This window comes from Montipora foliosa, chromosome 1 (assembly GCF_036669935.1).
Source record: "Montipora foliosa isolate CH-2021 chromosome 1, ASM3666993v2, whole genome shotgun sequence".
NCBI classification, from domain to species: Eukaryota; Metazoa; Cnidaria; class Anthozoa; order Scleractinia; family Acroporidae; genus Montipora; species Montipora foliosa.
In genome coordinates, this window is record NC_090869.1 from 54,873,019 (window position 1) to 54,887,846 (window position 14,828).

General features: G+C 43.2%; 2 protein-coding genes across 3 annotated transcripts in view; one reads left to right on the plus strand and one right to left on the minus strand.

Annotated features, from left to right (window-relative positions):
- LOC138001481 (rho GTPase-activating protein 39-like) overlaps nucleotides 1–8,190 on the plus strand; it is a 29,466-nt gene extending 21,276 nt beyond the window's left edge. For both annotated transcript variants that reach the window (XM_068848100.1, XM_068848105.1), the window contains exons 9-15: nucleotides 523–746; nucleotides 2,682–2,808; nucleotides 3,248–3,361; nucleotides 3,953–4,110; nucleotides 4,635–4,787; nucleotides 5,857–5,965; nucleotides 7,466–8,190. In XM_068848100.1, coding sequence (XP_068704201.1) covers nucleotides 523–746; nucleotides 2,682–2,808; nucleotides 3,248–3,361; nucleotides 3,953–4,110; nucleotides 4,635–4,787; nucleotides 5,857–5,965; nucleotides 7,466–7,660 — 1,080 coding nt within the window. In that variant the 3' untranslated portion in view covers nucleotides 7,661–8,190. The remainder of the gene's footprint in view (nucleotides 1–522; nucleotides 747–2,681; nucleotides 2,809–3,247; nucleotides 3,362–3,952; nucleotides 4,111–4,634; nucleotides 4,788–5,856; nucleotides 5,966–7,465) is intronic.
- A 3,952-nt stretch (nucleotides 8,191–12,142) lies between these two features.
- On the minus strand, nucleotides 12,143–13,519 carry LOC137979146 (UPF0739 protein C1orf74 homolog). Its single transcript, XM_068826346.1, has one exon. It carries the CDS (start codon nucleotides 13,513–13,515, stop codon nucleotides 12,625–12,627), a length of 891 nt encoding a protein of 296 aa, XP_068682447.1. The 5' UTR covers nucleotides 13,516–13,519; the 3' UTR covers nucleotides 12,143–12,624.
- Between the last annotated feature and the right edge of the window lie 1,309 nt (nucleotides 13,520–14,828).

Below are 14,828 nucleotides of genomic sequence, written 5' to 3' on the forward strand. Positions count from 1 at the left end.
CGGAAAAGAAAAAGATTGAGTTTTCAAGCCTTGAATGAAGCTTGAAATGAATGTATATTTGAAGTGCGGGTTATAGACGATTAGCAATTGTCGCTGTTTTAGAGCGGTTTTCAATTGAGTGTCGAAAGTAATTAGCGAATTGCTTTTGTTTTGCATTACTTCACTAAGTGATTGGTTCAAAGTTCTCGCGCCACTTTTTCAACCAATCAGAAGTTAAACCAAAACCAATTGTGGCTCGCGCGTGCACATTTCCCCGCGCTTTGTGTCGGCTAGCTTCTTGTAATACTTCGAGTTTTGATTGGTTTACTGGAATGTGTCCGTCCCTGTGATTGGCCAAAGTAATTACTTTGGCTTTGGTTTTACGACACTCGATTGAAACTCGCTCTATAGACACTTGAAGAATTCAGGTGGCTCCAACGGAATTTTTCATATGTCTTGGAGGCGACAATTGCTAAAATTGTCCAGCTAACTAAGTGCGAGGATCACTCAGTTCTCTCACTTTTCAATCCTTATTATATACAGGTTCCAATCAAAAAGCCGCTGATTCTAATCCAGGACAGGCAGCTCAAGAAAGACGCCATCGACACGTTTAAGGTTATTCTCGGGTACATGGGTGATCGGGCAGTCAAGGCAAAGACTCCAGAAAAGCTCGCACTCGAACTTACAACCAAGGGCTGGAATACCCCTGTGCTAAGAGACGAGATTTATTTGCAGCTTTGTAAACAGACAACGGACAACTTTAGGCCGTAAGTGATCTGAAATAGCGGCTGAAAGGATGAAAAAAGAGAAATTGCTTTGGCCAGTCATAACCGGCGCGGTGTATCAAATCAGCCAATTGTAAAGCAAAGCTTTCTTGGGTGCTTTCTTTGTGACCAAGAATGCTTTCTACTTCAGTCGTCGTCTTGAATGCTTTGTTTGCGGCACTACTGTTGATACTGTTGATTATTACTTTGTTCGAAGGATTCGACTCTGATTTCCATTTTTTTTTTCGGTTTTCTTGCGCATGCGTAAGATTTCTTTGCTCGTGAGACTGCTCACGGTAGAGAGTTCAGATTCTCCTCATTCAGAGGCGCTTGTGATGACCACTAGACCACAAAAGGCTAACTGATAAACTAGGGGGAAAAATGCTTTTTAAAGAATTGTGTGTGACCGGAAACGACTTTTTTGTGTTCTTGTTTAGCTTGCAATATCCGGTATGACTCGGTAACACATGTTACCCGACACCGGGCTAATGTTCTCGTGGTATTGTTAAGAAATAGTATTAAATATTTCGAAATACCATCGTAGAAACTTGTGAAGTATCCGCTTCCTGGCTTTGATTGGAAGCAATGCCGTTAACAACAGTTTTAAATGTGAAAAACTATTATGCGATCACACTTACTAACCATATCGTTGGGTCACGGAATGTGGACTTCGGAATTCGGACTACGGAATTAAACTGGGTATTCACCAAGCTATTGTAACATAAAAACTTTAAAGGAAATCGGTAGTGTAGGCTACCCGTAAGCAGGAGACAAGACATTTTCTTGAAGAAACGAATAATCCCTTTAACTAACAGAACAGGAGGTGCATGCCGTTCAGTCTTTAAAGGTCTTCCCCTTTAAGTAAGACTGTTTGCATTCGGGGCGACAAATGATCAAAGATCTTAACTGTGCTCAATGAAGCATCCTCGGGTGGTCCGACAGCGATCGGGTTAACTTTGAATTTATCATTATGATGACTTGTTACACTTTTCATTTGACCAAGCGCCTGACAAATCTGCCTGCGCATGAATTGTTACTTGTTCAGTTAAACCCGGCCGGTACATTTGCTCCAATGAGTTTCCAAGAAAAAGGTTTCAACAGTTATTTGTTGAAGCTGTGGATTCGTCTGGAAACCTCTCGGGCACTCTTAGAAATATTACGTTGTACTCAAAGCTATACTATTAAATTTGGGAAGAGAAACCGCAACCTTGCCCTTAGAGTCGCATGTTTGGTATGTTTGTTTTTTTGCCATGCTTTCAACCTAAAACTGATGAAGCTCGTTGCATTCCTTACTCAAGAACTCCACACAGTGGACAGCTTTATCGCCATATGGCTGCAATGTCGCTATGCTTCTCCGCCATTTTCTTTAGTTTAGGTATCTCTACCGTCACCGTCCATAGAGCGTTTTCACATGACGTCACGGTGGCCATGTTGGTGTTCCAAAACAAAGAAATGGCGGCCATGATGGTGAACCAAACTAAGCCTCCGGGAATTGAACCCTATTTTTATGCAAATACTTTTTTTTGTTTCAGTAATCCAATATGGCTGCTGGTCACGTGAGTGAAAACGCCCCATAGACCTTATTCGTATTCTCACGGTAGGCTGGAACGAACATGCGAAGAAGGTTGATGCGGGAGAAACAATTTGCATCTGAAAAAATTCCGCCGAGTTAGCCTCTCCTTCATGCATGCTCTTTTCCAATGCAACTGTGAGAATACGAATATGGTCTATTGTAGTGCTTTAATTAGCACGTTATTCTCCTTCTTAAACTCGCGACTGAAAGGGTTGAGCAACAAACCCACAAAGCAAAAAACACCCAATGAACAAAAATAATTATATTGAAAAGAAGTCGTAGGATCTTACAGGAGATCATGGACCTTTAATCATCTTGACCAACGTACTGGTAGCGTGTTGCATTTGTTATTGTTCTGTTTGTAGGGAAAGTTTACGGCGTGGCTGGGAGCTGATGGCGATCTGTCTGGCGCTCTTTCCTCCGTCAACCAAATTCCACACGTATTTAGAAGGATATATTAACAAACACCTAGAAGATGCTGACTGGAAAGAGGTTAGGAACAAGATAAAAAGTTTTATTTTGCGAATTCACTGTGTTAAACTCTTCGTGGTCGCTTGCTGGCTAACAGGACAGCTGGACAGAGGTTTTTTCCGCCACCGGCCATTCACCTCCAAAACAAATGCACAATGAGATTCATGGTACTTTACGTACACGTCATAAGGTGTCTCCTTTAGCCTCAGGAATTGGCGTATTACTTTTTGGTTGTGATTCTGGTGAATCTCATGCTGGAGCTGAATTGTGGACAGTCTTCAAATTGCGGGGACGACCTCGTATTATTGAGATCATTTTATTGAATTCGTTCTTTTTAAACGTTTATTCATTTTAAGGCGAGTCACAATACGGCGGAATCAATTAACGTGCGATTTCGACTCTATGTGGCTAGAGCTACTGATCGGATTCTAACCTAACAATGGATTTATTTACGTTTCAGATTCCCGTAACTCAGTATGCTCGGCATTGCTCTTGGAGACTCAAGCGAATCGGTCGAACAGGCGCCAAGAGAGGTCTGAGGAAACCAAGTGTGGATGATATTCAACAGGCTAAAGTATGGGAGTGAATTACAGCGTCACTCTGTTCTCCTGAAATTTTATTTCTCAAGGAATCCCTGGAGAGTTTGAAAGCAATTTTTTTTTTTGGCAGGGGGGGGGGGGGAAGAGGATGGCGCGGGTGGTGATTCAGGTTTTCTAGTTGTAAAAGGTGGACCGTTTGAATGTTTTTTCAAAACCCATTTTTTGTAGGACAATAACACAATTTGGGGGGGGGGGGGGAGGTGGCGGAGGAAGGGAAAGAAGGGCAAATCGGATAAAATAGAAACCCTTAGTCACCAAGGTGATTGAAAGACGTTGTTCTTATCGAAGTTGAAGTTGCCCTCTTCCAATTCTGGTGTCTCTCTGTAAATGAACCCTGTCTATAACTAGGGATTGTCAGTGAAGGACAAATTCCACAACCCTACTGGGACTCCGGTTAAGGATTCACTAAAGTTTCCACTGAGTAGATCGGGTGCCCAGTGTCTCACTCTGGTTCTTGGACGAAAAAAAGCGATTTTTCTTTCCTGGAGTTGAGAAAGGAAGTGACAGAGAAAGAGATCCCGCTACACTCTGCTCCATTCTGATCGTTTGTTATTTCTTGTTCCCAGTCCTCTGTTTTTAACCCGTCCATGTTCGGCGCAACACTGGACGACATCATGGAGGAACAGGCCAAGCGTTTTCCCTCACTTCAGCTACCCTGGATTTTACCTACTCTGGCTGAAGCGGTACTGCATCACCAAGGCGCTTCAACGGAAGGTATATTCAGGTAAGGTTCAGATGAGAGCAACAAATCCCACCTTTTATAAGAAATGTATCTTGAAATATCCCAGGTGCTTATCATCGTCTTCATCGTCAACATCACTTTACTGAAGACACATTCTTATCTATCTGAGGATGGCTCTACCAAATTGGGGGAGAGGGGAACTATGAATCAAATAAAATCACATGAAACCCAAAACAGATCAAACAAATTATTGGTTTTTGGTAATAGGGGAAAACTGAACTAACCGGCGAAAAAACCTCTCGTGGAAGGTAAGAGAAGCGACATGATACCCAACCTACGTATGGCCGGCGCCGTCGGTCGAGTCAGGGAATCGAAGCCGGACCACAACGGTGGGAGGCGAGTGCTCTCGCCACTGAGCCAACACTGTTCCCCGCAAACAGAATCAGGAAGGGTATCGTAATTTATATCCTACACTGGATGGTGTTTCGTGCACGTTAAAGTCATAGTGCATTTTGCACTATTAGTTTGATCTGTATTTGAACCGTTTCCTGTTGTTTTAATTCCAGGGTTCCAGGCGATATTGACGAGGTTAACTCTCAAAAACTCAAACTCGACAGATGGGAGATACCGACGGATATCAGTGACCCGCATGTACCCGCCTCTCTTCTCAAACTTTGGTTCAGGGAACTTCACGAACCTCTTATACCGGAACAGTTTTAATATCCTTTGAAAAATTAATGTATTCATCGTTGATTTCTATTGTATAAAGAAATTGGCGCCGCATATTTGGAGGCGGCGTTCATTGCGTGCGGGTTTCTCCGGGTACAAATGTTGTGAATGTTATCCTGCCCGCCGGTGATGAAAGTTTGTATCAATCTAAATCTTTACCCGTCTTCATTAACGTCCATTCGTCTTGTATTCTTGCTGTAGACTTGAGTTGACTTCATATTTCGACTACGATTTTGAAGAAAGCCTTGTTTAGCTTAAAGTGAGGACAGGGTAAAATGTATGTTCTTTTTAAGCCGCTGTTGCGCTGTGCAATATTTCGTGCACCTAGGCTCGCTACGCCATTGCGAGAGTTGTTGCATCTATCATCGCAAGGAATTTATCAAGGGGATGAACAGGGCACCCAGGTTGTTTCCCGCGAAGAGTATCATATTTCCCTTGACGCTGAGATAGTTCTGTTTTGATTGGCTTTTGCAACAGTGGGCCTGTTGAATCTCCCAAGGGAGGTGTTCTATAAATAGATCCACTCGGGAAAGGAAGGGTTGACTCCTAGTCCTAGGCTAAGTGGGGGAGGGGATGGAGATAGAGGCTCCCCTTGATGAGCTTCTGTCGTTGCCCAATATATTGCCCAATATTGCCTAACACTGACACGTTGCAGCAGCCCAAACCATTTCGAGACAAGTTGGACAAACCGTTGTGGAAGGTAGCATCGAGTTCCACTGACTTTCCGCAACGCTTCTCTGAACGAGTATTCAAGCACTGCGTAGTGCAACTTCTGTCTTGACACTTGTATGATAATACTTTTTGGTATCAACCAATGAAAGTGTTTCTTTGACTCAAGTGATCATCGAAATCAAGGCAAGTTGCATTAAACGTTGTCCAGTGTAACAACTGTCGAGGAAATTTTTCCGCAACTCAAGAACTTGCGTCACGACAAAATTGCGACACAAGGTGCAAGAAAAATTGCGGAGTGTGGCAGCGCTTTTAGTTTCTTCCAAGAGAAGGGCGCGATCTCCTTAGGTGAACTCGATTTCATTTTTTATGTCCTTAACACTTTCCTACTGAAGAATGTGTAAACAACTGTGATGACCCCACCGTTGCTGTTGCTCTTGCAATGTCTCTTCCAGAAGTCAATAAACTTGTACTTTCTTATCTCATTAGGTTTCTTCAGGTAAGAATATAGCTGCTTTCAATTGAGTATCGAAAGTAATTAGCGAATTACTTTGGTTTTTCATTACTTCAGTCAGTGATGGGTTCAAAGTTCCCGCGCCACTTTTTCATCCAATCACAAGTGCAACTAAAACCAATCGTGTTTCGAGCATGCACATTTTCCCGCGCTTCGTGTCAGCTGCGTGTAATTACTTCTTGTTTTGATTGGTTTACTGGGTTGTCTCCGTCCTTTTTGATTGGCCAAAGTAATTACTTTAGTTTTGGTTTTACGACACTCATTTGAAAAGCGCTCTATCTATCCCTACTTAAAGAAATATTGGTCATAGGGCGGTGTTCAGTTGATTACCTTAGAATTAACCACAGCGAAAGGAACTGTCTTGGCCCCGGTTTGGCCCTCTGCAGGCAACGCAGATCAAAGACGTAGTTGACGCTGTGCGCAGGCCTGAAAATCCCTCAGAGATAACTCGAAGTCACTAATGATACTCAACTGAAAGCCACTCTGTTTGATCTCTACCCCATAAGTGCGAGTCTGTTTGCCATTTTTTTGAAGTAAGGGGAATCCAAAAGAGGTGGTGAATATTACCATGGCTTATCGTAGTTGCCTCCTTGTTTTTGTACGGGAAGTCAGCACATGCTTCAAACTTCGAGACCGGCGAGAAAATCTTCGTTCATTCGTTTCAAATCAGCGAAGAAAGAAAATTGTTTCAGCGGTTATCAGTCACACTCAACGACATTTTTTCATAATTATTTCGAATGTAAAATTTAGGTGGACGTCAATGAAATGTTTCCATGACGAATTCAACTGCCGCCAAGAGAACTGGTCATGGAAACATTTGATCGACGTCCACCTAAATTTTACTTTCGAAATATGAAAAAATGTCGTTGAAGGGCGCGTGTGACTGATAGTATATAGTAAAGTATAGTGGCATCCTCGTCTCGAGGAGGCGATGTTTAGCGCTGGGGAGTTGGGCAGGATCTTGTATGACTGTGTAGCCCGATCCTGGAGTGGCAGTCTCTGTTGCAGGTGGCGCAGACGAGCCTTGTGGAAACACGCGCAGAGTCTGCGCGTTCTTTCCTCGCCGCTCTCTTGTATGTAGCCTGGACTCTAGCGTTCGCTTCCGCCTTTGAAACCCCCACTTTGACAGCGGAGGTGGAATGCGTTGAGTCGCCGCTCTTGTCTGGCATAGGTCGTCCACTACTGATAACCGCTGTAATAGATAAAGCGTAAACACTACACTGAGTAAGTTTACAAGTCTGAATTCTCATAAGTGCAAACCAAAACAAAATCGCTCCCAATGTGGTATGCGTGGAAACACATATTGTCGAATCGTTCGGGATGTCAAACCGTACTACACATCTTGGCATGGGGCCCCAAATCAGCGCTGGCCAGACTGCTCACTTTAACTCAAAGTAATCCTAAAATGGCAGACTTGGCTTAGAAAATGTTATCGTGTTTTTGTACTTGTTTGAGTATTTCTTTCTCTTTTACTCTTCTGAACAGATATTTTCCCTTCCCAATATGTGTTCCGTAACCAAGATGGACGTTAATAACTTATCGATGGTTTGGGCGCCGAACTGTCTTCGTTGTCCGTCGGATGATCCGAAAGAGATCTTCGAGAACACGAGAAAAGAAATGACTTTTATCCGAACTCTTCTTCGGAGCCTCGATGCGTCTTTTATGGAAGGAGTGCGCTGACTACCAAGATCCGTGAATTTTTTTATTCTGGGCTTAGAGGAGTAATCTCCAGCGGTAGAGTAGAAAAAGCAGTTGGCCGATCGCTTCGGGTACATTGGGCCATTTTCGAAGTTCGACTGCGTATCCGAATATCCAGACTCTTCGGAGGTGCAGCTTCAAAATGGCAGGGTAGTCTGCCAGTTACTCCCGCCTTTCTTTCAAAGCGAGAACCAAGGCGCTTTCTCAGTTACAAAACTTAGTTCTCATTCGTAATTAAACTATCGGTATTAACCCGAAACATTTCATTCTTGGTCTCGCTTTGAAAGAAGCAAACAATGAAATGGTCGATTCACTCGAATGCTGTCCGAAGAGTCATGAGCAAAAATGTCCCACCAGGCGTCTAGTCAGTTCTTGGCTTATTACCGTGCGGCAAAATCAGCATGAAACGTCTCGCACTCGTGTTTGTATTACCATGTGATATTTCAATGAAAGACGACTAAACAATGTACATATATAATTAAAATTCAAAATAGTAAATATTCTACAGAATGACTCAATGACTGTTTCCTATCATTTGTCCAAAGCACGTTTCATTCATAATGCCATTCACCGGTACAGTGATCAGCGAGGTGTCCGAGTCCTTGTGGTCGCTAAGAGGAAAGATCATGGCACTCCTCTCGTTAAGCATTTGCGTTAACGTTCCTTAAAAAGTTGCCGTTGGTGTCTAAAAAAATTTAACATTTGTTGTTGGAGAATTTTGAAATTTCCGTTAAACCATGGTAAAGAGCGATGCAGAGCACCTGTTCTGTTGTTGTGGAAAGATAGAGATCTCGAATCAAGAGAAGGCTTGATCTCTCGCGCTCCGAAAAGAACCGCCAGCTGCGCAGGCTAAAGTGGAAGGTGATCACGATTCCTGGCCCCGTAGCATCGGCCAGTTTGGTATCGACAAGATGAGCGAGAAGGGACGGAGGCTTCTAGAGTTGTGCTCCCACCGCAACCTCTGCATAACCAACAGGTTCTTCTTCACCAATCTGCACCACAGAGTATCCTGGTGTCACCCCCAGAATACGTCGTCACTGGAAGATCCTCGGTGAACTGCATCCTGGTCACTTGCCTGTAACACCGGCCACAGTAAGGTGCGCCTTCAGCCCAAACAAATCCACCTCTCCATCTGCTGGCCTCCATTTGTTATGATGTTGCCGGATGCATACGTCAAGTGTGCAATCTTGATTGGTCATGCATACATGGCGTGGATGTTACCACAGTCATCAGAAAGTTGGATGCTCTGATAAATCCCCAGGGCGCAGCGGGGTGTCACGAATGTGGTTCCACCTCGCCTCGGCACTGCTTTGTGGGCCAGTTTTTGAGGGCCTCCGTGATGGAGTCAGAAAGCACTTGCACATTTTTGGAAGCGATATCTGGATGTGTTGAGAAGTGGACGTCCTGTCTGCTCGGAGCCGTGAGCATTACCAATAGCTTTACTTACAGTCACACAGCAGTTGAGAATACCAGCTGCCTGCCCGTCAGGGAAGAACTCGACGTTCCACCCTTCATAGATGAATCAGCAGGGCCAATGGCTCATGTCCCGAACAAGACCGTTTCGCCACAGGTGGGAGTACCAATTATGTTTGCCTTGCTCACGCAAAAACGCTGGCATGGCCACATAAGCATGTTGGTTGGGCGAATCCCCAAGGACATACTGTATGGTGAGCTTACCACCAGCTTCATTACAAAGACTTAAAGTGCTCGAAATTAAAAAAAATTCCACGTTGTCCCTGTCTCAAAAGCAGAGTGACTAAACCCATTGCCTCGATAAATGTTTGGTTGTCCTTTAGGAACCCCCTTCCCCCCTACGATTAAATGCACGCGTGTCGAGATGCAATCACATGGCGTTGGAGCTTGAGTATCCCATAGTTCTAAGTGTGTGCCTGGGGAAGTCTGGAGTTTTTTTTTTGTCGCATTTTCAAAATCCATCGCCAACCACATGTTAAATTTGTGACATTGAATTTTCCAATCTGACAATTTTTTTGTAAATTAAAGCCACAGATATTCAGAACACTGGAAAATGCTAAACTGCGGCAATTTCATTTTTGTTAACTTTGACACTACTATCGGACATTGGCAATAGAAAACCGACAAGTTTAGGTAATTTATTCTCTATTTGTGGCTGGTTTTTCCGTTGTCTTTTCTTCGGGCAACCAACCTTTTCTTTTTCCCAATATCTAGTCGCCCGGTAAACTTTCTGGTTGTCTGGAACGACCGCTAATTTCGAGCACTGGACTTCTGCTACAGTGAAGGCAGGCAATCTGCAGCTGCAGAAACGCCAAGGTAGGCCTTATTTGGTGCTGGTTCAAAGAGTTCTTTTATCTCATTGGTTGACACATCATTTGAATAACTAAAAGAACTTTTAAAGGAAACCTCTACTTCAACAAAAAATAACTTTAAGGTCGTGTTCTATTGGGATCAACCGTTTCAACCGCAACCGGTTTCGGTTGAAGCGGTTGAGGTTTCCCAGTACTTTTCCAACCGTTTTCGGTTGAAACTCCTGGGAATAGTTATTACCAGACTTTTCAGCGTTTATTACAAGTTGAGTCCCGAAAGCAACACGACAGGAACCCGCGGCCGACTTTAAACGACCCACGCAAACGACAGCGGTTGCTGCCAATGCTTTTTCAACCGTTTCAACCTATTTTGATGCCGGTTGAAAAAGTTGATCAACCAAACCAACCGAAAACGGCTTTTTCCTAATAGAACGCGAAAAAACCCAACCAGCAAAAAACGGTTGATCCCCATAGAACACGACCTTAATCATAGGAAATAACAGGGGTTTCATTAAGTTTTAAAGTAGAAGGGACCTTGTGATGGAGTAAGCGGAGGGTCCCCAATAGGGTTCTTCAATACCGCCATCCCGACCAAAATTTTCCCATCATCCCTAAATCCCGAACGTTTTTATCGGCTAATCCTGATACCGGTAATGACGTCACAGCATGATGTCCAAACCTTGTCGTCAATTACAACAACAGTTGATTAAGAATACACCTTGTTACTTTTTTCCACCAACCTTCAAGATCCAATTGCAATCACAGTTTTGAACCCAAATGATGCTTGGTTACCCATTATTAGTAGTAATTGAATCTCTTCGTATGTTCCACTTTGTTAAACTCGGTTGTAAGTGTACCGGGAGGACAGGCCTGCACGACTCCCTGGCGCGTGTTTTAGCCTTTCAGTTGTAATTTGGCTGTCACGTGTATGTATCTGATTGACCGCCCTCTTTTTGTAAGATATGAGGGGCGGGTTTTTGTAGATTTCTTTGAAACAATGGTTGTCGCTCTATTAAAAGCCATTCTTTCACGAGGATTTGTTTCAAGTTGGTCGCTGCTGGGTGGTACTGTGTAACGAAAGGCAAGATTCGTTTGCTTTTCTGTGGTTTTTTTAAGGAGTGCCAGTTTCCTGTTTTAAATTGCGCTTCTGAAAGGGTCCTTTGAACAAGGTTTTTAGGATAACCTCTTCCACGTAGGCGTGATTCAAAATTTTGGATGAGCTCTTCAAATATTTTTTTGGAAGATTTTGTTCTGAGAAGTGTCCGCAGAGGTTCGCCTTTGAAGAAACCTTTTTGGACTCCTGGTGGGTTGCACGAGAAGTGCCTGTGTTGAAATGTTTCAGTAGGTTTGAAGTGAGTGCCACATCAGGGACTGAATTGCTCTTGAACCTTTCGCCTTTGTAAATGCCAGTGTTTGTATCCAGAAATGTCGTTTCTGTATCTGAAATTGTGGGATGGTGTTTATTTGCTTGTTCAATGAACTGCATTATCTCTCTGTACTAATTTTGTTTTTTCTTCTTTCATGTGTACTTCTTTTCTATTTCCGCTCTTTCCCTTCTCATAAAAATGAGCCACACAACCAGTAATATCATGTACGTCGCGAACAGCGATGTCGGTGCTGTCCGACATTTAAAAAAACCAGAGTATAATTTTGGCCTATGCGCTACAGCATAAACGAGACACTTTTTGTAAAAAAACGTGATGTGGATGTGGTTACAAGTAGCAAAGGTAATGAGGCCTGGATCTTATTACAGCCAAAGTTCAAGACAAAGAGCACGCCACAATGATAGGGATCGCAAAAGGCACGTGTTAGCGTGGTGGAGAATGCTCAGCTAATCCGGTCATTTTCGTCGTTTCCGAAAGCGAAAGTTGAGTTTATTTTAAGTATCTCACCGTCAGAAATCCAGGATCTCGGAGCTTCAAAGTGACGATTTCCCGGATCCCGCTTCGCAATAACGTTAAATTCCGCATCCCGTCCATAAATGCAATCCCAAATCCCGCTCCCATATTTCTTTAGAATCCCGAATCCCGAGCTCCAAAAAGGCCAAATCCCGCATCCCGAAAACCCTACTGGGGACCCTCTAAGCAGGTATTGTTATTGCACAAAAGCTCTTTGTGCAAGAACAACAGGGCCACCGTAACAAGTCACAATTATTCAAGATGTCGGCGCCCACGAAATTTTAAAAATCAGTTTTCCTGATATATGTATAAACTCTCTTTTTTTAAAAAACAAATCTCGAACAAATTTGTTTGGAAACATTATATCCTTCGGTTTAAACTTATTCTTCAGTAAAAGCGGAGGTTTCCTATAACTAGGAGATAAAACAACTGTTTAACAGGGGACGGCATTCCAGGACGATCTTAGCGCACTTTGAAACGGTACATTTTAAATTGTAATGGCAATGTTCACTATTTACAGACAATGGTATCAAATTTCTTTGACATTCAAATTTGCCAAATGCGGCACAAATGAAAGGACTGTCTTAACTGCCGGTAACCTCTTTGTTGGCACATCAATAACAATGCACAAAAATGCACAAGGGATTTTCAAGTGCTTTCAAATCCGTGCAAACTACCAAAAACAAGGTGGTGATGATTATTAAGTCTGTTTAGTGACAGAACGATTAAGTTGACAAGTAATTTCACTTCAATTCATTCCGGGCTATTACAAAGAAACTTGCTCGTGAGTCACAGTTGTTTTCTCAAAAGTGAAATGCTGTGTTTCACCAAGTGTTTCACCCATAGAAAAGATCCTCTTTATCCAATCACTGACTTTTGACTGGTAGCTCGATTCAAGTGCCACTGGAGCTGTGAATGAAAACAACGTGTGTTCACAGCTTTGGGGTCTCCCACAGCTACGTTCAGCAATTGTGCGGCAGTAACGTGGTATTCGAGAAGACAACAGGCTCGAAGCTTTGAAAGTTAACTTGTAGCGATTAAGAGGGACCAAACTCAGGTTATTGTCCTCGCTAGCTTTTTCGCACCAGTAGATTACGGGGTAACCAAGAAGAAAGCCAAACACACTTGGAATGCACCACTGCTCTTTCGTAAATAAAACACGAAGATCCACGAGCCGATTTGTCCATAAGTTATCCTCTTGCAGTGACTGTAAAGCTGAATCATTCAGCTTCTGCTCTAAGGTTGCCACAATAATCCGAAACTGTTGTATTACACGGTTTGATATTTCGTCGTCCAAGACAAGTGGCTCTTTCAATTTCCCAGACACGTTGATCAAGGTAAACTCTTCACAATCAACTGCTTTCCTCAGGGAACTGATCAAGGGTTTCAAACGAGTAAAGAAAATATCCTCACCGACTTGAACGACGTCTAAAGAACGGTAAATCAAACCTTTCGCATTAAAACTCCTTATTAATCTAAGAGCATTTTCCGAATCAACGATCGCATAGTCAAACAAAAGCGACGGTTTGAGGCCTAGAAAAATGAATGCTATATCTTTCATAAATGCTCTGTAACAATTTCTGGATTGTTTTCCCAATGATTTCTTAAATATTCCATGCCATTCCTGAAAGCTGAGCAGACTCTCTTCGTCCGCCATCTTGTAATTGTGAGCCTTCTCTAGTGTCCAGGCCCCTTTTAGGTGGTCGGCCGAAAGACCACTGCATCTCACTGGGGAGGAAAGTGGTAAAAAGAGCGCGGGAGGACACCGTGAAGGGGATTTTGAATTTTGTGATTGACCTTAACTTTAAAATATAAAAGAGTAAAAATTAGTATTGATATCATTAATTTATGATTATCATATCACTTATTTCAATGTTTTGGATAATAACAGTGAAGACATCCGTTGTAAAGAACAGGACCCCCCAACGTTGATCAGGTATGTTTCGGCAGATAAAAGTTCGCAATTCTTTTAATACCGAGAAAACACTACACACAGCCAACACGCAACGCGCAAGTCAAACGTATAACTTTTCATATTACCATTGCAAATCCTTTATTATTTACACCACAGCACACTATCTTTCATTACACTGAAGACAGCAAACGTATCTGCCGTAACATGACCGTTGAACTTAAAGGCGCTGTTACACTGTGAAATGTTTCTTGCAACTTGTCTTGCAATGTTTTGGCTACATTGAGGCGGGACAAGTTGCACGAAACATTTCACAGTGTAATATACCCTGCAACAGTCAAAATTGTTGCGACAAAGTTGCAAGAGCAGTTGCCGAAAGTAGAATTAAGTTCTACTTTTCGTGGACGTATACAAAACATGGACCCCAGGTCCATGGACCACCACTGCGGATCCGGTCCATGGATCCCTTCATGAATCCGGTCCATGGACTAATCCTGTGAACCACCCCTCATTTTGCACAGTTAAAAGCAGAAAAATCTTTTGACAAAAGAGAGAAGTGATCCCTTGCACTTACCTGGACAATTTTAGCAATGGTCTCGTTACAGACTCATGAAATTCAGGTTCCTCCAATGGGATTCGAACCTATGACCTCTGCGATGCCGGTGCAATGCTCTACCAAGTGAGCTATGAAGCCACTCCTGAGTTGGGAGTAGGTCATGTTTTGCATACGTTGTCCTCTTGGCAACCTCTTGGGGCCTTAGTATGCCTTTTTGACCTGGCCTGTCCTATGGAACACTGGTAGGACTCAGCCGACCGGTTGGATCAGTTGGTTAAGCATCGGACTACCGTGCTGGATATGGCGGGATCAAAAGCTCCGCCGGACCAACACTAATGGCCTTTAAATAACTGAAGAGAAAGCCTGTTTGTGTGTTGGTCAGGCTGTCGTGAGCGACAGATCCAAGCTTTGAAGCAAAGCATTGTTAATCATACCCCTTTGCAGTCGTGGGCTCTTCGATGGCTCTCTAGTCCAATCCGAGAGTGGCAGACTTTGGGCCATT

What these genes read in the sequence shown, in the direction of transcription:
- LOC137979146 (XM_068826346.1), bottom strand. Translation starts at nt 13,515, where the DNA reads ATGGCGGACGAAGAGAGTCTGCTCAGCTTTCAGGAATGGCATGGAATA.